The 24,900-nt window shown below is 38.5% G+C and overlaps 1 protein-coding gene and 2 pseudogenes across 1 annotated transcript in view; 1 reads left to right on the top strand and 2 right to left on the bottom strand.

Annotated features, from left to right (window-relative positions):
- VWA8 (von Willebrand factor A domain containing 8) overlaps window positions 1-24,900 on the bottom strand; it is a 388,865-nt gene that overhangs the window by 352,503 nt on the left and 11,462 nt on the right. The window contains exon 2 of the mRNA XM_024569321.4: window positions 21,084-21,161. Coding sequence (XP_024425089.3) covers window positions 21,084-21,161 — 78 coding nt within the window. The remainder of the gene's footprint in view (window positions 1-21,083; window positions 21,162-24,900) is intronic.
- LOC112313488 (SIN3-HDAC complex-associated factor pseudogene) lies at window positions 58-3,055 on the bottom strand (annotated as a pseudogene).
- On the top strand, window positions 13,241-18,206 carry LOC112313497 (tubulin alpha-1A chain-like; annotated as a pseudogene).

Below are 24,900 nucleotides of genomic sequence, written 5' to 3'. Positions count from 1 at the left end.
TGAACTTTGAGAAAAGAAGCAATGAGAGTACTTTGGTTTGGGTTCCAGTAGCAGGCTTTTAATAAAGGTTTTAGAACTGAAGGACCTCACATTCAGAATGTACATCTAACATCTCGGTGTTGAGAAAGCTTGACTAAAAGAAGCCAGACCAAAACCAACCCACTTAGCATTAACACACCTCTTTCTTGTATTAGCATTCCACTTTAACATAGTGAAAAAAACCCCAAGCCCTAATAGATTAGAACAAGTCAAACACTCTACACAGAAAAAAACCTTCACAAAGGTCAACCGAAGTAATCCAGAGCTAAAACTGAATCGGGTAGATTTTCAGTGAAGTCACCAGCCATGTAACACAAACAGGTCAGTTATTTACACACTCGGCAAGCCCTCTAAGAAATGTGCCCCAAGAAGCGTTAACCTTTGTTATTTTGATGCCATCCTGAAGGCGTGCACATCGTACTTTTCAGATAATGTGACATTTTTAAGAGAGTGTGTTCTCTGTCGTGGGTAAAGCTTTGGTACCACTCAGGTGAGACTGCTCATCCTGAAGGCTTGACATCTCCCCCGAGGAGCTCCGATTCTGCTGTAAAGGTTTCATATAAGTTAAAATCTTCATCAAATATCAACATGAGGGAGGTGACACAGGATACAACATATACAGTCCAGTTACCTCTTTGTATACTTAGAAAATTACTCCTTCAAGGTATGTGCAGAGAGCTAGTCTGTCCTGTTTAATATTCAGTAGTATAGGTTTGAATCATCAGAACCTTGCCCAGACCTTAATATTTCAAAATTATTAACAACTACCTCTAGGGGCAAGTCCAGGTTACTGAGTTATGACAAATTTATTATCATGAAGGAAACTAAGTGGTCAGCCATCTTTAAAAATGCCCCCACCACTGCTTCTCAATAGAGAAAGACTAAAACTACAGACGTTTATCATACACCAAAATCCCACCTCAGTCCCCTGAAATTCCCGTAGTTTCATTCATTAGAAGGGGATTTAAAAGAAAAAGACTTAAAGAGCACTTTACAGCAGCATTCAGCTTTCCTATGAAATACTCAGCATCTTAAATATCATGTACATGTCTTTTTTTCCTCTTAGTTAGCTAGACACTGGCTTCATAGTTTGTGGAACTTGTAAAGATGAAGGAAAAATAACCCATTCAGAACTATTCTAGAAATTGTCTTTTGGCAGAATAGTAGGTATCCAAGTTAAAAATAGGAGGGTCATTTTGTTGCTGTGGGGGTTTTCCCCCCCTAAAAGGTAAATTGTTTTTTGTTCCCCTCCTACGTAAACCTCAGTCACCACTCCTGAGTGGAGATGGGCAGAGGCTCTGGCCCCTGCTCCTCCGGCTTCTCGGCAGCAGCCTTCTTATTGCTGCAGCAAGGTTTGAATAGGTGTGTGCCAATGAGGACTTCCCCAAAGCGGCCTTTATAGATAATCCCACATCATATTTTCTGTCTTTTCCAGTACGTGAGATCTAAAAAGGAGAAAACAGGCGTTCTGTTAGAGCCAGAAGCCATCTCTGTGTCGGAGCCATCATCTGACTGGTTACTATAACAAGGAGATTGAGCGAGGGAGGCACTTGAGGTGGTACTGTGAGCATCAGAATTGTGACGTTTAAATTCCTTCTGCGGTGTGCTGATCTGGTTGCTTTTTATCCTGTTTCCAGATAGAGTTTTCACTTTCTTTGGTTTCAACGTAGTCTTTAGACTGGGTCCTGCCCTTGCATCCACCACATGATTCCAGGTTTTTTTTGATCCCGCTGGCAATTTCTTCCATCTTTTCACAAGCAAGACGCAGGCATTACAGATGTCTCCCAAACAGGAGTCATGCAACCCGAAACAGCTCTGGAAGTCGTCTTCGTAGCGTTTACTGTCCGTGAATCGAGAACTGGAGAACTTAGCTCTGCAAATACAGCAGCCTTCTATACTTCAGTACATTTTTGGCTTGTGAAAACCCAAAATTTTTTCTTCTGGGCAGTAGTCTGCACCGGAACAGCGGGACCCTGCGCCCACCCCACCACCTGCCCAGCCTGGCGCCTCCCGCAAGCTGCGCTGCTGAGTATTTGGTCAGTATTTTGATCATAGTAATGTTTCGTGGTCACGTGCATATGCCAAAATTTATGAAACTTTAAATTTTAAATACATGAAATTTACTGTATGTAATTTACAGTTAGTCACACTGCTTAAAAAGATTTGAGGGTGGGAGGCAGGGATGGGTGGGATGGGGGGCATGGTGGGGTGAAAATAGAGACAATTGTACTTAAACAACAATAAAAAAGAGTAAAAAAAAAGATTAGAATAACGCATTAAAATATTAACTATGCTTATTTGGCTTATGGATTATTGGGTTGTATCCCTTGTGTTTTTCAGTGTTTTATGGCTTTTCTGTATTGATTGTGTTTTATTTTTGTAATAGGAATGTAAGTTATATTTAAAAAAAAAAAACTATTTTGCAAAGTAATAATAGCCATACTGGAAGTAGGAAAGGACTGTGATAAAGTAGCAATATAATGGGTGACTGATCAATATCAGTATTATGTAGCTGTATTTTGACTGATCATTAGATCATAATTTAATACCCAAAGTTCAATTTGCAACTTAAGCTTCCTAAAGTGCTTATCTATAATGTGTTGCTAAATTATGATAATTTACTGAAGATGTTAAGTGTTGGTCTTAGCACTCACGACAAGATGATGACAACCAAAAACATAAAATGAAAGCAAGGAGTGACCTCTGGTTATGAGCACATCTCAGAAGAACCAGGTATTTTCAAATCCTGTCAAAAGAGTCCAAATCCTTTAAACATAAAGCATGACCTTTCCATTCTTATGAGTCAGATCACAAAAAAAAGCAATTAAAACTTGTAATGAATGTATTTTTACTTTAATAAGTTTTAATTTAAACATGGGATTTTTATTAGATTTGGCTGATATGTCCTTATCCATAATAAAGAAAAGATCTAAAATGTATTAAAAAAATTTTTAATGATCTCCCTTAACCTTTCCCATTGTCTTTTTGTTTGTTTGTTTATCCTCACCTGAGACATTTTTTCATTGCTTCTAGAGAGAGAGAGAAAGAAACATCAATGTGAAAGAGAAACATTGATCTGCTGCCTTCTCGTACATGCCCCAACTGGGGATCGAACCTGGAACCAAGCTATGTGCCCTGACCAGAAATTGAACATATGACCTCTTGGTCTATGAGGTGAATCTCTAACCAACTGAACCACACCATCCAGAGCAACCCCTCCCATTCTTAATCCCATTCCTAAACCAAGCCCCAGAAGGAAGTCCAAGTTTAAGAGCATGGAGTATATCCTTCAACAATTTTTCTATGTATATAGAACACCTGTAAAATGTGTGTCAAAAAAAAATTTTAACAAAAATGGTATCATACTTTATACACAGCTCTGTAGTCTGCAATTTCTGCTAAAAACATTACATGGACAGCCTCAAGGTACACAAATATAAATCTAATTAATCTTTTTAAACAGCTCTAGAAGATTCCCAAATGGGTATATAACAATTTATTGAATCATTCTTCTTGATTCATTCAGCTTCTAGTTTTTGTCACTGCCCAAACACCAAAATGCTGCAATATACATTGTGAACAAATATTCTCTTTTATGTCCTGATTTTTCCTTTATGGATAAAACCTACATCAAAAGGAATGTGTATACTCAATGGACAAAAACTTAGAGCTTTCCCACTAAGATCAGGAACAAGATGAGGATGCCCTCTCTCACCACTCCTATTCAACATAGTAGTGGAAGTCCTAGCCACAGCAATCAGACAAGAAAAAGCAATAAAAGGCATCCAAATTGGAAAGGAGGAAATGAAACTGTCACTGTCTGCAGATGACATGATAGTGTTCATGGAAAATCCTATGGACTCCACCAAAAAACTACTTGACCTAATAAATGAATTTGGCAAAACAGCTGGATACAAAGTCAATACTCAGAAATCAAAGGCATTCCTGTACACCAACAACAAAACTGCAGAAACAGAAATCAGGAAAAAAATCCCTATTGATATAGCAACAAGAAAAATAAAGTACTTAGGAATATACCTAACCAAGGAGGTTAAAGACCTGTTCTCAGAAAACTTCACAACACTGAAGAAAGAAATTAAGGAAGACACAAACAAATGGAAGCATGTACCATGCTCATGGATTGGAAGAATTAATATCACCAAAATGGCCATACTACCAAAAGCAATTTATAGATTCAATGCAATCCCTATTAGAGTACCCATGACATATTTCACAGATATAGAACAAACATTTCAGAAATTCATATGGAACCATAAACGACCCCGAATAGCTGCAGCAATTTTGAGAAAGAAGAACAAAGCAGGAGGGATCACAATACCTGATATCAAACTGTATTACAAGGCCACTGTCATCAAAACAGCCTGGTACTGGCATAAAAACAGGCACACAGACCAATGGAACAGAACAGAGAGCCCAGAAATAAACTCAAGTCTTTATGTTCAATTAATATTTGACAAAGGAGGCAGGAGCATGAAATGGAGCAAAAACAGCCTCTTCAACACATGGTGTTGGGAGATCTGGACAGCTACGTGCAAAAAAATGAAACTCAATCACCAATTTATGCCATACACAAAAATAAACTCAAGATGGATAAAAGACTTAAATATAAGTCGTAACACCATAAAAGTCCTAGAGGAAAACATTGGCAGGAAAATCTCAGACATTCCACGCAGCAACATCCTCACAGACACATCCCCTAAAGCAAGGGACATAAAGGAAAGAATAAACAAATGGGACCTCATCAAAATAAAAAGCTTCTGTATGGCTAAAGAAAATAGCATTAAAATACAAAGAGAATCAACAGTATGGGAAAACTTATTTGCCAATGATACCTCAGACAAGGTCCTGATCTCCAAAATAGATAAAGAACTCACACGACTCCACTCCAGGAAGACAAACAACCCATTTAAAAAATGGGCAAAGGACTTGAACAGACACTTCTCCAAGGAAGACATACAGAGGGCCCAGAGACATATGAAAAGATGCTCAGCATCACTAGCCATCAGAGACATGCAAATTAAAACCACAATGAGGTACCATCTCACACCAGTCAGAATGGCCAACATAAACAAATCCACAAACAAATGTTGGAGAGGATGCGGAGAAAAGGGAACCCTAGTGCACTGTTGGTGGAAATGCAGACTGGTGAGGCCACTGTGGAAAACAGTATGGAATTTCCTCAGAAAACTAAAAATGGAACTGCCCTTTGACCCAGCAATTCCGCTGCTGGGATTATACCCTAAGAACCCTGAAACACCAATCCAAAAGAACCTATGCACCCCAATGTTCATAGCACAATTTACAACAGCCAAGTACTAGAAGCAACCTAAGTGCCCATTAGCAAATGAGTGGATCCAAAAACTATGGTACATTTACACAGTGGAATTCTACCCAGCAGATAGGAAAAAGGAGCTTATACCCTTTGAGACAGCATGGATGGAACTGGAGAGCATTATGCTAAGTAAAATAAGCCAGGCAGTGAGGGACAAATACCATATGATCTCACCTTTAACTGGAACATAATCAACAGAAGAAAAAAGCAAACAAAATATAACCAGAGACATGGAAGTTAAGAACAATCTAACAATAGCCAGGGGGGAGTGGGGAGGGGACAGCGGGGAGAGGGGATTACAGGAACTACTATAAAGGACACATGGACAAAATCAAGGGGGGGGGGAGGGAGGTGGGTTCAGCTGGGGTGGGTGGAGGGATGGGGAGAAAAGGCATACAACTGTAATTGAATAACAATAAAAATTTTTTAAAAAGAATTTTAAAAAAAGGAATGTGTATTTTTTATTTTAATAGCTACTACCATATTATTTTCCAAAGAGGTCATATGCACTCATGCTTATACCAGCAATGTATGACAATGTCATTTCTCTGCAACCCGGTAGGTACTAAACATTGCAATTCTTTTAAATTTTGACCCAGGTGATGCATAAAAAGTATTTTCTTATTGTATAATTTGTATCTCTCTAAACTATTAATCAGGGTTAGAACATATGCTTATCAACTTATTATCCATTTGGATTTCATTTCCTCTGGCATGACTATTTACCAGTAAATTCTTTGTCTGTTTTGTACTGGATCACATGATATTTCTCATCCATTTGTAAGATATATTTCTATATTGTGGGTGTTAATCCTCTCTATCATATGTGTTACATATACATTAAAAATGTGACTTTGATTTAGGGATTTACATCTTGAATTCATTTTCTCTTTAAACAATGTCATTAATGGTGGCTAAATTACCAGGTGGATCCAAAGAAGCCTATTTAACATATTATACGGCTCAAAAATTGTTTATCTGCAATGAAAGTTGACAAAAGCAACAACAGTCATTAAACAGAAAATAAAATGTATCCAAAAGTTTTAAGTCATCTTTAATATGGTGTCTGGGAGAAAAAAGATTAAAGAAAAAATTAAAGGCACTGAATAAAGACTGCTGTGGAGACTCCAGAGACTTCAGGTCACCTTAAAGGATTTTAAGGGGAGGGGACACTTTTGATGGGACTTGTCTTTTTGAGGGCTCTGTTCCTTAAAATAGATCTAAAGATATCTCAAAGGAAATCCTTTCCTCAAATTGTCATGCAATGAGAGGCAATAGTTGCACTATTAAAAATAAGGTATATCAGAGAGAAAGAAGGAGCTTATACCCTTTGCAACAGCATGGATGAAACTGGAGAGCATTATGCTAAGTGAAATAAGCCAGTAAGTGAGGGACAAGTACCATATGATCTCACCTTTAACTGGAACATAAGCAATAGAAGAAAAAAGCAAACAAAATATAACCAGAGACATTGAAGTTAAGAACAATCTAACAATAGCCAGGGCGGGGGTGGGGGGGTGGGGGCGGGGATAGTGGGAAGAGGGTATTACAGGAACTACTATAAAGGACACATGGACAAAACCAAGGGGGAGGGTGGAGAGGGGGGAGGGAGGTGGGTTCACCTGGGGTGGGGTAGAGGGATGGGGAGAAAAGGCATACAACTGTAATTGCATAACAATAAAAAAAAAAAAAAAAATAAGGTATATCTTAAGGACTGGAGGCCTTGTTTCTCAGATTGTTTTTCAAGCTCTGACTCTATTAAATAAAGGAATGTTAGGTAACAACTTTCTGGAGACAGTCTGTGTAACTTTTGTCATTAATTCACTAAAACTGACAAGTAGCTGCAAAGACTGTTCCACATTATCTATATTTACACAAAAATGGCAGGTTTTTCCATTGTGTTCTGTCTTTTATGATGCTGATGAGTTTCTCAGGTTTGAGCAATTTGCAAGCTTGCGCTGGCTGGTGTGCCTCAGTGGATTGAGTTCCAGTCTACAAACCCAGAGGTCACAGGTTTGGTTCCCAGTCAGGGCACACGACTGGGTTGTGGGCCAGGTCCTCAGGTGGGAGACAAGTGAGACTCTCACACATTGATGTTTCTCTCTCTCTCTTTCTGCCTCTCTTTGCCTCTCTCTAAAAATAAATAAGTAAAACCTTTCAAAAAAATTATTTGCAAACCAAAGACAAAGCGCCGCCCCCCGCCCCCAAAAGCACTCTCATCCTGTTGACTTTATGCCAAAACTCACCATTTTAAGAGCCCAGGGGTTATAATTCTTCCAGAAAATCTTTGTAGGCCCTAATTGCTTGGATAAGAGGTCAGTGTGTCCAGTAAACCTTAAAGGGCCTCACATATAATTAGTCCATGGACTGCAACAAGAATATTATAGAAGGAAGTAGATACATTACTCTCAGGTCAGGTTTAAAGTCATCTATTGAAAACTGCTACCCAGGAACACAACTTCACAAGGCAAACCCTGGAAGAAATACTAAGTTTGATACTATATAGTTTAACTTCAAACACAAAAACATGAAGGAACCTTTTTCCAAAAGCTGCCAATTTCATCTAAGCTATGAGATTTCAGATTTCATACAAAAAGGCAAAAAAGCTTTAATTATCCATTTCGACACTTGCAGGTGAGAGACTAGGGACTAAGATGGTTAAGTGGAAGTTATAATGGTCAAGGCAGAAGTTAAAAAAAAACCCTAGGTAATAAAAACCTGAAGAGCAATCAAACTCCTGTGTCCGTTACATTCCAGGCACTGAGCTACACAGATGACGGGGACAGAAAGGATGGCCTGCTATGCCCAACATTGTCACAGTGCGAATGAAAAATTGACAACTGACTATAACATATAAGCATTCATTATCTCAATCACACAGTCACCAACTGAAGCAATTTTACTTTGATGAGGTACTACTGCTGTCCCGAGGTTTTTAATAGAATTTTAGACTTGCACATAAGAATATTTCCAGTCTACACCATTGGCCGGCCAGCAGGATTTCTACCATTCTATTAGATAGATGTTAAATATGAATATCAAAGTTCATATTTGAACACTGTGGTTTTAATTTCTTCATTAGTAAAAGACAATGTGATTTTTAGTGCTTTGAATAATAACTTTGACAAAGACAGAAATAAAACAGCACTGCCATGCTTCAACTATTTCAATATTTTTTAATAATCTTTCACACTTTTAAATTCTAAAAGAGTTTTCTAACACACCAATCTTCTTTCCATTTCAAAATTTCCTTTAAAGAATAGTAGCCAGAGCCACTGAGACAGATTATAAAAGGAAAATCAAAGTGAAGTCAGGAAATCTAGGCTTTGCATGAGATTTTGCTACTAATTAATGAGTCTTCTGACCTCTTCCCTATTTTCCTGGCAATGAATGAGTTTCAGAGAGAATAATAATTGCTAAAGTTCCTGTCCTTAACAAAAACCTATCATTTTATGTTTCATTTGAAAATATTAAATATCCAAAAGGCAAAAAGCTAAATTGAAGCATAAAAACAGGAAGGAAAGTAAAGCACTATCAAAGTTCAACAGAATAAGAATACCATTTCCAAAATAATTTTTTAAATAGCTCCAAGAGAGGGAAAAAATCCAACGAAGTTTTCCAATAACCAAAACCCATAATCTCTAATAAATCAATCATGTAATAGCAAGCCAAAGAATTGTAATTTTCTCATTTGGGATATAGCCTCTGAGACAAGAAAGAAAAAGTTCAAAATATACAATAGCAGAACTTAATACATTAAACAGATGTATAAAAACATGTTATAATATGCAATACAATATATCCATCCAACCAATATGTAGTAACCCCATAATGCTTATGTGGATGCATAAGATTTTGTTGAGCCCTGACCACTGTGAATCAGTTGGTTGGGTATCATCCCACAAAGCAAAAAGTTGCCAGTTTGATTCCCAGTCAGGTCACATGACTAGGTTCCAAGTTGAGTCCCTGGTCAGGGTGCAATCAAGAGGCAACCCATCAATTTTTCTCTCTCACATTGTTGTAAAAAAAATTTTTAATTAAAAAAAAGAAAAAGATTTTGTTGATTTAGCTCAGCCAGTTACTTCAAGTTAACCAAATTCCCAACAGTATTTTTCTTAGAACTGGGAAGAGCTGCTGATAAGAAAGACTACTAGAAATTTTGTACTACCAGGTAAAACATATGATATGCACCATCATCTTGATAGACAAAAAATAATAGATAAAGATATTTATATTGTAAATATACTAGGAATGATAATGAATAGATGGCAAGCACAAAAAATGCAAATTGTAGTCTATGAACCATCTAACAGCTTTCAGATAAATTTCAAAGTGTAATAATAACAAAGCTACTAGTAAGAAAACACAAAAGAAATAACAAATTTTGATTATATAAGAAGAGATGCATGAAAACAGTAATCTTTTACTGTTTTCATCTTTTAAGAGTAAGACTGAATGAAGAAAAGATATTTTTAGCATATCTTTTAACCTGACTCAGAGCAGCCCTAGTAATCCCATACTCGGTGTCACAGGCATGGGGTGATGGAAAATGAAAGGGAACAAGAGGACGACTTTCAGTCAAAATGGCAGCATAGGTAAACACAACTCACCTCCTTGCGCAACAATATTAAGATTACAACTAAAATATAGAACAACCGTCACTCAGACCATCAGAAATCAAGTTGAAAGAAAGACTGAGAACTACAGATGTGGTATTAAAGACACCACATCCATACAGACTGGTAAGAGGGGCAGAGATGCACAACAACTTGTTCCATATCCATGTGTGGTGGATAAAAATTCAGGAGGGATATCTTGGGAGCAGGAAGTCCCAGCCCACATCAGGTACCCCCCACCCAGGTTTTCAGTGCCAGGAAGATTAAGTCTCCAAAACTTCCAGCTGCAAAAACCAGCAGGCATTGAGTTGGTGGAAGAAACTTCTGAAGTCCCAAGCAGTTCCCCTTAAAGAACTCACACATAAACTTACTCAGACTCACTATCTCTGAGCCCCAGCACCAGAGTAGCAGCTTGAAAGGCACCAGTGGCATACAGGTCCTAAATCCTTTCAAACAAGCAACAGCCAGCCTTAGTAAGTTCCCAGCCTCTGTACCTCTTGCTAAGTGGTCCCAGTGCTAGGTCCAGCACTAGCAGCAGCCAGCTTAGATTCACAGCTTGGCTTCACCTGGGAACCTCCAAACCCAGCACAAGTAGCAGCCATCTCAGATTGCTTTATAGCTCATGTAGCATGGTCCAGGCAGAACACAAGTGGAAACTGACCTTGGCCTGCATCACTCAAGAAACCTCAGGGCCTATGCACCTACCTAGTGGACAGTCACAGACCATGTCAGAGCACCACCACCCTGCCCCTGAGCAGCTGATCCTCCATGAAGGGTAGATGTTGGTGGTCAGTGGTCACAGCCAATCCTCACAGCTGAATGGCCTGGATAAATCCCTCCCATTTATCTGCCAACAGCAATCAAGGCTCAACTACAATAGCAGGGTGTGCTCAGCCCACACAAAGGGCACACTTCAAGTACCCAGCTTGGGTGATATGGAAGGCTGTACCACTGGACCTTATATAAAACCTACATTAGACCAAGCTACCATGACAGGGAGTCATAGCAGCTCAACCTAATACATAGAAACAAACACAGGGAGGCTGCAAAAATTAGGAGACAAAGAAACATGACCCAAATGAAAGAACAGATCAAAATTACAGGAAAAAACCTAAACAAAATGGAGATAAGCATCTATCAGATGTAGAGTTTAAAACATGGTTATAAGGAACTTAGTAAGGACCTAAACAGTATATAAAAGATCCAGTCAGAAACAAAGGATACACTAATAGAAATAAAGGACAATTTACAGGGAAAAAACAATAGAGTGGATGAAGCCGAGAATCAAATCAATGATTTGGAACTTAAGGAAGCAAAAAACAAACATTCAGAACAAGAAGAAAAAAGAATACAAGAAAGGCAGATAGTGTAAGCAGCCTCTGGGACAACTTCAACATTCCAACATTCACCTCATAGGGGTGCCAGAAGGAGAAGAGAAAGAGAAAGAAATTGGAAATCTATTTGAAAAAATAATGAGAGAAACTATCCCTAAATTGATGAAGGACTTGCATGTATGGGACATGCACGTCCAGGAAGCACAGAGTCCCAAACAAGATGGATGCAAATAGGCCCACTCGAAGACACATTATAATTAAAATGCCAAAGGTTAAAGATAAAGAGAGAATCTTAAAAGCAGCAAGAGAAAAGAATTTAATTACCTACAGGGGAGTTCCCATAAGAATGTCAGCTGATTTTGCAAAAGAAACTGCAGGTAGAAGGGATAAGAAATATTCGAAGTCATGAAAAGCAGAGAAATACAGCCAAGATGGCTCCACCCACCAAAGCTATCATTCAGAATTGAAGGACACATAAAGAGCTTCCCAGACAAGAAAGACTAAAGGAGTTCATCATCACCAAACCATTATTATATGAAATGTTAAAGGGACTTATATAAGGAAAAGAAGATCAAAACTATTAACAATAAAAATGGCAATAAATACATATCTATCAACAATTGTGTCTAAAAAACAAACTAAGCAAATAAGAACAGAGACGGAATCATGGATATGGAGAGATTTTTGATGATTACCAGATGGGAGGGTGTTGTAGGGTAATGAGTAAAGAGGTGAGGGGATTAAGAAGTATAAATTGGTAGTTACAAATAGCCATGGGGATGTAAAGTACAGTATAGGAAATGGAGTAGCCAAAGAACTTACACACATGACCCACGGACATGAACAATGGTGTGGGCATTGCCTGAGGGAGTAGGTGGTGCTGGGTGGAGGAGGGTAAAGGGGAAATTGGGACAACTGTAATAGCACAATCGATAAAATATAATTTAAAATTAATTAATTAATTTAAAAAAGAAAAGGAAGAAGAATCAGGAGACTGGGAAAATGGTTGTGTCAGGAACTCATTTACTGAGCCATGTGAGCCAGGCACTATCACACATGTCACTTATGCCATTTGATTTAATCCTTATGATATATCCATAAAGTTGAAATAATCATCCCCATATAATCAAGGAGACTGAGGTCAGTTGAATGACTACAGAAATTAACACATTTAAATATAAAAGAAAGAAAATGAAATTCACACATCTAGAAAGTAGTACAGATAGCATCTCCCTTCTACCCTCAAAGTGCTAAGCCTCCAATCCCCCACACAAAACCACCCCCTCAACAAATCCATGGTAATCTTTAAAAAAAAAAAGAGAAGAAAGTAGTACAGAAAAAATTATAAATATAATTTCCCCCCAAGCAGTTGTTACCCTATAGAACTCAGACTACATAAAAGTTTTCCTACTATCTATTAAGTGGATATTATTCCTCACTTGTGAAGTTTACTATAAAACATTAGCCACATTCATAAGAAGAAAACAGCCAAAAGTCAGAAAAATTAGTGATTTTCAATTATTGTGTATCTAGGGTATGTAAGTTGTTATCGAATATTTTGTTAATTTTTCTCTAGATAAGTATAATAAAGAATTATGTCACTAGTCTAACCTCAGAAAAGAAAACCTATTTATTATAATAATATAAGTAGGCATGTCAATAAATAATGGAACATTAAAAATAACTCCCACATCTAGTTAGCTTAGGGAGAATTATAAAAGAATTTCAATTCCCACCTAACAACCAGAACAAGCCAGTTAATCTACAAAAAGCACAGTTTCTTAAAAGCCCATCATATAGCTAAAGATACTAAGAAACCTAAATGAACTAGATTCTAAAAAGTAATGAGCCCTTTCAAGGAGAAAAAAAACACAGAGCTAATTTTTATTCCTAGTAGAATGGCAGGAGGAGAAAGTATCTGCCATAAATGTGTCAGAATCACCAAGGTAAACTTCTAACAAACTTGTAATAGCCACACATGGGCTGGCATGATAAATTAATCTACTGAGAAGTCCCAGCCACAGGGAAAATCTCCACCCACCCACTAACACTTGTCCATTGGCTTCACTAAATATACAGGGGTACACACTAAAAACCAGATGCAGGACAGGAGCTGAGAAATATCCTTCCTGAAGCATGCTGGACCTTTCTTTATAAAGCAAGTCAACCATCCACAGAAGGCTGGGGGTGGGACAGAAAAAGCAACAGAAATCTTTCCAAAACACTTCAGGTCTTTACTCAGTGCAAGGTAGTTCTCAAGGATGATGCTGAAGCAAAAGAGCTAAGATAAATCCCTTTGAGGCTCTCTTGACCTTCTCTAACATGTCCTCTAAGGAACAGAGGCAAGGCAACTGGACAAGAGAGATGTGAGTTGCAAAAAGCATAATACAGGACTCAATGCAAAGAGAACTCCCCAGTCATCCAAACAGCTGGTAGCTATAAAGCAAAGAGAGGTTGACTATTGTGTGTAGATCTGGAGATTGAGATAAAGAGCATTAAGAGAACTCTGGAATCTCACCAGAATTTAGATCCCAAACCAGCTGAAGGGAAAATTCTGGTCAATTCCTCAAAATATGTAAATGGAATCATTTACATATTTTCAGCTTTAAATGGAATCTAATGAAAGCAAAACAAAGCCTAGGACCTCTGAAATCCACTCTTTCATGAAAGTAATAAGGACACTGGCAAAATTTGCCAAAAATCAACTTTTTCAGAACTCTAGTAATTAACAAAAGACTTCCAATGGTCTGACAATATTTATCCAATAACAATAGATGAACCTTAGTAATAACAGTGAGCTTTGTGGTGTTTTAACTTGGGCTTTTCCCATCTCTCTCCCCACATCTGTGGTGGTCTTGAAAATCAACTGCCCACATTGATGGTGAAATCCATCAGTCTGGCAACCACTGACAGGGACAGTACAGGGCTAGGGCTCCCCAAATGCCCCACACATAGGGAATTATCCCTATTGACCTATCTAGCAGCACCCTGAAAAGAAAAGCTCCATTCTTTGAATTTGTCTTTATTTGACCCACTCAGAACTCCCTGTGTAGAAACAGCACTACCCCAGTGCCGCTGTCAAAAAAAAATAAGCTATACTTGCTTAACAGCACAGCTGCCTGAGGAAGCAAAACCATTTCAAGCTAAAGGAAAAACTGGGAATGAGATGGCCAAAGGAGGCTTTGTATAGCTCCAGTACATGCCTAGGTATCTAAAAGGCTATGCACATGTCCAGGGAAGTCCTGAGAAGGGCCAAATCTCACACAGTTGGCTGACATTAAAGATTTGCACAAACAGGAAATGAAGGCTAAGACACACCTGTAAGCTGTCTGTGGAACACTGAAATCGTGCCCAAAGACTGAGAGAATTTATTTGTTCAAAGCATTTAAGAAATTTCTGTCCAATCATTACCTAACTGCTAAGCTAACTAAGCAGGAACTTCAATGGCTGCACATGACAAGGTATATAAACTTTAGAAACACAGTCCCCAAAGTCAGTGAACAAACAAACAACAACAAAAACAATGAGTAAAAACAAACCTTGGGAAAGGGAGGAGATCTGCTACATTATGCTATTTAATATGTCTGCTTTCCAACAAAAAAATGTATAAGAAACACAAATAAATAGGAAATTATGGCTTCTATACAAAGAAAAAAAAGCACTCAATAAAAATTCTCTGAGGAAGCCAGACATTGGACTTAGTAGACAGCATTTTAAGTCAGCTAATCAAATATTTTCAAAGAACTAAAAAGAAAGCATGTCTATAAACTAAAGGAAACCATGTGAACAATATCTCACCAGAAAATATCACTAAAGAAAGAAATAATTTAAAAGATCCAAATAGAAATTCTGAAGTTGAAAAGTATAATAAGTAAAATTTAAAAAGTCAGTAGAGGAGCTCAACAACAGATGTGACCAGGCAGGATAATCAGCAACCTTGAATATAGGCCAACTGACATTATACAGTCTAAGAAACAGAAAAAAAAAAGAAAGAAAATAAAGAAAAAATATAAAAAGGGCCACAGAAATCCATGGGACACTATCTAGTATACTAACATATACATATTGAGAGTCCCAGAAAGACAAAGAAAGGAAAAGAAAAAATAACAATTAAAAATAATTGGCAAATACTCCCCTAAATTGATGGGAAAACATTAATCTACACATCCAAGAAGCTGTAAACCTCCTAATAGGTAAAACTGAAAAAGATTTGTTATTACACATACCACAGCCAAACTATCAAAAGCCAAAATCAAAGAGAGTATCTTGATAGCAGAGAGAAAAGTGACTCATCACATAAAGGAGGATCCTTAATGACATATCTGACTCCTCATGAGAAACTATGGAGGCCATAGGCAGTAAGATGACATAGTCAAAGTGCTGAAAGAAAATAAAACCTGTCAAATCAAAATTCCATATCCAGTAAAATTATCTCTCAAACAATAAAGCAAAATTAGGAAACTTCCTGATAAACAAATACAAAGAGAACTCATCACCAGCAGATCTTCCCTATAAGAAATACTAATGGGAGTCCTTCCTTTGTGCTGAAATGAAAGCACACAAGACAGAACTCAAATCCACACAAAGGAAGAATACCAGTGGAGGTAACTACATGTGCAAATAGAAAGACAGTATAAACATATTTTGGTTTGTAACTCATTTCTTCTAATTTTTTTTTATCTTCACCTGAAACCATTGATTTCAGAGAAAGGGGATAGAAAGCAGAGAGAAACAGCTGTGACCAGGGACTGAACCTGCAACCCAGGCATGTGCCCTGACTGGGAAGAAAACCTGTAACCTTTCATTTTATAGGACAACACTCCAACCAACTTAGCCACAACAGCCAGGACTCTTTTATGTGATTTAAAACACAACTTCATAAAATGATAATTACAAATAAGTGTCAGTAAACTTTTAATATACAAAGATATAATAATAGTTAACAGGGATTCCGTCCAAAATGGAGGCATATGTAGAAACACTTCACTTCCTCACACAACCAAAAGAAGGGTAACAACCAATTTAAAAACAACAAAACAAACAGAACTGCCAGAAAATTAAACTGCATGGAAGTCTGACAGCCAAAGAGTTAAAGAAGAAATGTTCATTCAGACTGGTAGGAGGGGCGGAGATGGAAAGCCGGGGGCAGAGAACAAGGTAGTGGCTGGTGAACAGCATTTCCCATATTTGTGTGCAGATAAGCCAGGAGGGACAACTGGGGAGTGAGAAAAACCGCACAACCCAGGGTTCAAGCATGGGGAAATAAAGCCTCAAACCTCTGGCTGTAAATACCTATGGGGATTGTGGCAGCAGGAGAAACTCCCAGTCTCATAAGACAGTCCATTGGAGAGGCCCAGGGACCCTAGAACATGCACAAGACTACCCACCTGGGATCAGCACAGGAAAGGGCACAATCCACATGTGGGAAGCGAGGGAAGTGGTAGAAAGTAAGGCAAGAGCCAAGCAAGCTACCAACTGGCATTATTCCCTCTCTGACTCTTCCCCCACATACAGCTCCACAAAGCAGCACTGGTACCTACCGCCAGCTCTTCCACCCTGAGCAGCTGATCACAGGCAAGGAAGATGCTGCCAATAACCATGCCCGTGGACACTACACCATTGGCAAGGAGATCATTGACCTCGTGCTGGACCAGATTCAGAAACTGGCTGACCACTGCACAGGTCCTCAGGGATTCTTGGTTTTCCACAGCTTTGGTGGGGGAACTGGTTCCAGGTTTACCTCCCTGCTGATGGAGCGTCTCTCTGTCAATTATGGCAAGAAGTCCAAGCTGGAGTTCTCCATTTACCCAGCCCCCCAGGGTTCCACAGCTGTAGTGGAGCCCTACAACTCCATCCTCACCACCCATACCACCCTGGAGCACTCTGATTGTGCCTTCATGATTGACAATGAGGCCATCTATGACATCTGTTGTAGAAACCTCGATATTGAGCGCCCAACCTATACTAACCTGAATAGGTTGATAGGTCAGATTGTGTCCTCCATCACTGCTTCCCTCAGGTTTGATGGAGCCCTGAATGTCGATCTGACCAAATTCCAGACCAACCTGGTGCCCTATCCCCACATCCACTTCCCTCTGGCCACATATGCCCCTGTCATCTCTGCTGACAAAGCCTACCATGAACAGCTTTCTGTAGCAGAGATCACCAATGCGTGCTTTGAGCCAGCAAACCAGATGGTGAAATGTGACCCTCGCCACGGTAAATACATGGATTGCTGCCTGTTGTACCGTGGAGACATGGTTCCCAAAGATGTCAATGCTGCCATTGCCACCATCAAGACCAAGTGTAGCATCCAGTTTGTGGACTAGTGCCCCACTGGCTTCAAAGTTGGCATTAATTACCAGCTCCCCACTGTGGTGCCTGGTGGAGACCTAGCCAAAGTACAATGAGCTGTGTGCATAATGAGCAACACCACAGCTATTGCTGAGGCCTGGGCTCGCCTGGACCACAAGTTTGGCCTGATGTACGCCAAGCGCGCCTTTGTCTACTGGTATGTGGGTGAGGGCATGGAGGAAGGAGAGTTTTCTGAGGCCTGTGAGGACATGGCTGCCCTAGAGAAGGATTATGAGGAGGTTGGTATGGATTCTGTTGAAGGAGAGGGTGAGGAAGAAAGAGAGGAATACTAAAGTTAAAATGTCACAATGGTGCTGCTTTTACAGGGAAGCTTATTCTGTTTTAAACATTGAAAAGTTGTGGTCTGATTGGTTAATTTATATGTAGCAGGGTATACTCATATACAATTACTGGCCTATGCTTTAACACATGACACTTTGTTACAGACCCAACCAGTTCATTTCTCTGATGGGTTTGAATAAAGTATTCCCTGTCTTAAATGAAAAAAAAAATAAATAAATAAATAAATAAATAAATAAAATTGAGTTACCTACAAAGGAGTTCCCCTAAGACTATCAGCTGATTTCTCCAAAGAAACCTTTACAGGCAAGAAGGGGTTGGAAAGAAGTATTCAAAGTCATAAAAGGCAAGGACCTACATCCAAGATTACTCTATCCAGGAAAGCTATCATTTAGAATGGAAGGGCAGATAAAGTGCTTCCCAGATAAGTCAAGTTCAAGGAGTTCATCATCACCAAGCCCTTATTATATGAAATGTTAAAGGAACTTATCTAAGAAAAGGAAGATCAAAACTATGAACAGTAAAATGACCACAAACTCCCAACTCCCAGTTATTAACAACCACACCTAAAACACAAACAAAAACAAACTAAGCAAACAACCAGAACAGAAACAGAATCACAGAAATGGAGATCACATGGAGGGTTATCAGTGGGGGAGAGGGAGGGAGTCAGAAAAGGTACAGAGAATAAACAGCATAAATGGTAGGTAGAAGATAGACATGGGGAGGTTAAGAAAGTATAGGAAATGTAGAAGTCACAGAACTTATATGTATGACCCATGGACATGAACTAAAGTGGGGGAATGTGGGTGGGAGGGAGTGTGCAGGGGTGGGGGAATAAAGGAGGGGAATGGAACAACTGTAATAGTATAATCAATAAAAAATATTTTAAAAAATAAAATAAAAAGATATAATTAGTATGACAATAATAGCACAAAGGAAGTGAAAGGGAACAATAAGTTTTTATACTATTGAATTTAAGTTGGAATTAATCTGAACAAATTTATTTTAACTTAAATTAATAATTGTATCCCTAGAGTAGACCACTAAGAAAATAACTTCAAAAAATATAGTAAGAGTAGGACAGAATGGAAAAGACAGATTGCAGAGCCATTTGGGAAGTACAGCAAATGGAAATTTATGTTAGATGAAAGTGAGATATTCTCCCTGAAGGAGCAGGTAGTCTAGTGGAAGAATATGAAGAGTGAACAAAAAATTATTCTGTATTGTATTCAATGACCGGAACATATAATAAGGGACTGAAAGTGGCAAAAGATTAGGCCGAGACTAGGTCATGAAAGGTAAGGATTGACCTTTGTTCCTAAGGTATTAGAGAGTAATTTAAGGAATTAAGAAGTGACACGATTTTGAGCAAAGAAGTGTCTGTGAGTCATTAGGGAAATGCACCCACGAAGGTGGCTATAGAACAGACGATAACAAGTGCTGGTGAAATGCGGAGAAACTGGAATCCTCACACAGTGTTGGTCCGAATGTAAAATGGTGCACCTTCCTTGGAAAACAGTTTGGTAATTACTGAAAATGTTAAACATGGAGTTACCATATGACCTAGCAATAACACTCCTAGGTACATACCCAAGACAACTGAATACATGTGCCCACACTAAAACTTCTTTTGCATGAATGTTCATAGCAATGGTACTCATGATAGCCCAAAAGCAGAAACAATCCAAATGTCCATCAACTGATCAGTGGATAAACAACATGTGGTACATTCATGCAATGAAATATTATTTAGCCACAAAAAGAAATGAATTACCAATACATGTTAAAACATGAATGAACCTTAAAAACATTTTAAGTTATGACAGTTATGATGATACTATGAAATAAGCCAGACACAAATGCGACATTACGTATGATCCCATTCAGATGAAATGTTCAGATTAGACAAATCCATACAAACAAAATATATTAGTGATTGCCAAAGGCAGGGGTTTGCGGAAGCAGACAGGGGTAGAAGGAGGAGGAAATAAGAAGGGACTGTTAATGGATGTGAGGTTTCTTTTTGGGGTAATGAAAATGTCCTCAAGTTAGATAGTGCCATGGTTGCACAACTTTGTGGATATACTAAAAACCACTGAGTTTTATACTTCAAAAAGGTGAAGTTATGTTATATGAATTATTCTTCAATAAAGCTGTTATAAAACAAAAACCATGATGAGTTACCATTTCATATCTAGTAGAATGAGTAAAATTTAAAAGAAAAAGACTAGAAATACCAAGTTGGTAAGGATATACAACATCACTGCTGGTCAAAGGGTAAAATGGCCCGACTACTTTGTAGAACTGTTTGGCAATATCTTACAAACAGGCCCCCCGCCCCATGACACATATATTCAACTGCCATTTCCTCAAGAGAAGTGAAAACTTAGGACCACATCACTGTACAGGAATGTTCATAGCACCTTATTTATAACAGCCCCAAAATAGAAACTATTCAAATGTCTATGAACTGGAGAATAGATCAACAAAATGTGGTATATTTATAAAATAGAATAATACCCAGCAATAAAAACAAACTGATAGGTATAGCAACATGGGTGAACCTAAAAATCATTACCTTGATAGAAAGAAGACAGTTACACACAAAAACAATCATGCCATATGATTGTATTTATATACAGCTGAAGAAAAGGCAAAACTAATCTATTATGGTAAAAAAGAGAATAGTGGTTTCCAGGGCAGGGTAGTTGGAAAGGGGCACAAAAGAACATTCAGTGATGAAAATAATCTTGGTGGTTATACAGGTTTATAAAATTGTCAAAACCAAACAAAATAATTACTTAGAACTGTGCACTTTATTATATGTAAATTTTGTCCTAACTAAAGAATGAAAGTTTTACTGAAATATTCATGGGTGAGGTGATACAATGTAGGGTCAGGTTTTAAACACATCAGAACAAAAACCTGGAAGTCAGGTAAGAGAAGGCTAGCATATGCTGATAAATGCTGAAGCTAACTGATATATATATCAGATTTATATTATTCCCTTTAGTGCTGTACATGTTTAAAAATTCACATAATGAAATGTTAACAGTTATTCTCTCATAAATAAATATTTCTTACTGTAGTTCTGTGGCACAAGTTCCGGGCTCTTAGGAGTTTTCAACTTGTAAGATACATCTCCAATATTAACTGTATCACCTAAAAAGAGAATAAAGAAACACAGCATTACAAGAGACAAGGGAGAAAACCACACACTGCCTCTCCCAGCAACAATTCTCCTGACCTAGAAAGAGGGTTATTATAGAAACGTACTCAGATCAGTCTGTGTCAGGCGCCTTAGACACCATGCAGTAAAGCTGCCATCCGAAGTATAAAGATGGAAAGGAGAAGTGAAGCATAGGTGAAATTTGCATTTTAAATGCCACTTCAGCAAAAAAGGTAAAGTATAATAAAATATGCATATTAACCAGCTTTTTCTCATAAATATCAAGAGTCAACAACAATAAAGAAGGAAGTATTTTGTTTAGAATCATCCAAAGCATCTAGGGTGTTACTGTTATCACAGCTCTACAACCTTTTACATCTCTATAGGTTCTTATTTTTCTACATACAACTTCAGGTTCTCTAACAACGTAGCCTCGAAATTCAATATTTCTAAATACATAAAAAAATAAAGCCCCAGTGGTATATTTGCCAAGAATCCTTACATGAAACAAACTAAAGAGAACAAAAGTTCTCAGGAACTTCTACAGGGTTTTAATTTTTTTTAAATAATATTAATTTCTAGCTAATCTTCTAAAGTGGAAGACTAAACCAACAACCTCTATTTTGCTCTCTCCAACAGCAAAATAGGTATGTCAATACCATCTGCACCTGGAACTTCATTTGGAAAGAGCTCTAATACTCGGGAAAAGACGCTATGACACATCTTTTAACACTGTCGGTTTGGAGCTAGTGAGGTATCCTGGAGACCAAGGCCTTAAATAAATCACGGCAATAATAACAACAGTACTGACTTGTTGAATGATTACCATCTTCTAAGTACTTTACACATTCCTAAAATAATGCACGAGACAGAATTTACAAATGAAGAAATTTGTGAATATGGGGGGGGGAAAGATTTTATAGATGAATAAATGTATTACAGATGAGGCAGGATTGGAAAGCTAGGAAAATTCCTGGGCAAGTAGAATGGGGAAACTGAGTCAAGATAATTCAACAAGGCCAAACTATCTGAACAACTTACAGCCAGCTAGTGAATCAGAAGACCTTATTTCCCTAACCAAGGATACTTGAGAGCAAATGCTTTATACCTCTCCTCCCTAACCAGAGAATACATCCACAGCTTAAGTCACACCGGTTGGGGAAATAGAAGACAAAAACCCAATTTAATGCCATTTGTGCTAGCTAAACCCAAGGATGGACAAAGTCAGAGGAACAAATAACAAAAACCCAATTAGAGCCACACAAACCCAAGATAAATGTAAAACAATAAAGCAGACCAAAGAATAATTCCAAACTCTTCCATACACTCATTCTGATGCATCAGCATATTAAAAATACACCTTGAAAGCTGAATATTCTGCTAAAACCCTCCCCTAAGATTCTCACCTGCAGAAGAGAAATTAAAACCCTCAAGACAAAGAACACCAGTGCAGGCTCCCTCTAGAGCACATGCGTGCCCCTTCTCAGGCATGAACTTACTACTTCCTCGTATTGTCTAAAGGTCCCCAGGAGACTTGCAAGCAGGGGAGCAGCAGGCAGTGGCAGCTCATCCCAGGCCTACCCCCTGCTCCTGTCTCTAAGGTCCCTTTTTCTCTGCTTTTCCAGGGAGCTAAAAGCAGCCCCACCTTGGCTCACTTCTTTCCTATAATGGTTCCAGGGAGCCAAAGCAGAGCACAGCCTAGGCTCTCCCCCGTTCCTTCTTCTACCCTAAGTTCTTCCTTTGTTTCACTTCCCCAGCTCTGATAAACATACTCTCAAAATTACCTGGACTCATGTTGTGAAATCTTGCCTGCATGAAGTTAAGAACCCACACACTACAGGCCAGCCTGAGGCATATCCGCTCAGGGCCTTGTCCCTGTCTGGTGACAGATTGAGAGAAATGTAGAAATACAGTGCAAAACCCAGGTATATACGTACTTTCTGATACAGAACACATATATTTAGAGTTCAATTGTACAAATCAAAAGAATTTCCCTCTGAAGTAAACAGCTAATACTTACTGAATACTGGCTATTTGGCAAATATTGTTACAGATATATTATTTATATTATTTCATTTAACTTTGACTCTAAGTAAGCATGAGTCCTCTGAGCTCCTTCACAGAACTACTGTAACAGAAACATCTCAAAAATAGCTTAGTAAAAGGTTTCTGTTACAGCAGTTATATGAAATAACTCACAGAACCATGGGTCACTGAAGAGACCTAGGCTCAGAAACTAGATCAAATGTGGCAGGGAAGGCAACAGGAAACACAAAGTCACTCCCCAGGATAAACACACTTGAGACCCTGCCCCTGGCAGCACTAAATCTAAATAATGAATACCATGAGCAGAGGACAACTTTTTCCCATTGTATTTTGATATTGTTCACACATGTAGAAAAGTTGAAAAACATTATTTTAAGTTGCAAAAATCATGATTCTTCATCTTTAGTCTAAATTTTTCAGATGCTTCTTCCAATAATAAGAACATTGCCATAAGTAATTTGTTCCTGCATCTGTTACATAACTCCCTCGTGATTCAGTCTTGGGCAGGAGCATTTAATCAGCCAAACCTAGATTATTACCCACAGCCTAGTAGCTGGGGGTAGAGGGCAGGGGGAGCTGGGGGTAGGGGAGGTAGGAGGCAGAACAATTGTGATTTCCAGAGTGAAGACAGGGCCCTGCCTGCTGTTAAGACTTACAAAAAGGGATTCCATCTCTCTCCCTCTCCCCCCTCTCTTTCCCCCTCCACCTTGCCCCTTACCTCCTGTTTTCCTCCTACCTCACAATGACTTTCCAAGTTGCCTTTCCTCTTCCACTTCACAATTTCTTTTTTTTTTAAGTGTATCCGACTCATTATGCTATTACAGTTGTCCCATTTTTTTTCTTCCCTTTACCCCCTTCTACCCTGAACTCAGCCTCTCCAGCATTCCTCTCGCTCCCCCTTAGTTCACATCCATGGATCGTACATATAAGTTATTTGGCTTCTACATTTCCTATACTATTCTTAACCTCCCCCTATTTTGTACCTACCAATCATGCTTCTTATTCCCTGTACCTTGTCCCCCTCTCTCCTCCACCTCCTCCCTGCTGATAACCCTCCATGTGATTTCCATTTCTGTGATTCTGCTCCCATTCCAGTTGTTTGTTTAGTTTTTGTTTATAGGTTCAGTCATTGATGGTTTCGAGTTTTTTGTCATTTTACTGTTCATAGTTTTGATCTTCCTTTTCTTAGATAAGTCCCTTTTATATTTCACATAAGGGCTTGGTGATGATGAACTCCTTTAACTTGACCTTATCTGGGAATCACTTTATCTTCCCTCCCATTCTAAATGATAACTTTGCTGGAATGAGTGATCTTGGATGTAGGTCCTTGCCTTTCATGACTTTGAATACTTCTTTCCAGCCCCTTCTTACCTGCAAGATTCCTTGTGAGAAATCAGCTGGAAGTCTTATGGGAACTCCTTTGTAGGTAACTATCTCTTGCTGTTTTTAAGATTCTCTCCTTATCTTTAATATTGAGTAACTTAATTATGATGTGTCTTGATGTGGTCCTCCTTGGGTCCAGCTTCTTTGGAACTCTCTGAGCATCCTGGACTTGCATGTCTAGTTTCTTTGCCACATTGGGGAAGTTTTCCCTCATTATTTTTTCAAATAAGTTTTCAATTTCTTGCTCTTCCTCTTCTCCTTCTGTCACCCCTAGGATTCCAATGTTATAAAGTTGTCCCAGAT

Source organism: Desmodus rotundus, chromosome 13 (genome assembly GCF_022682495.2).
Source record: "Desmodus rotundus isolate HL8 chromosome 13, HLdesRot8A.1, whole genome shotgun sequence".
Classification (NCBI taxonomy): domain Eukaryota; kingdom Metazoa; phylum Chordata; class Mammalia; order Chiroptera; family Phyllostomidae; genus Desmodus; species Desmodus rotundus.
This window is presented reverse-complemented; position numbering and strand designations above follow the sequence as displayed.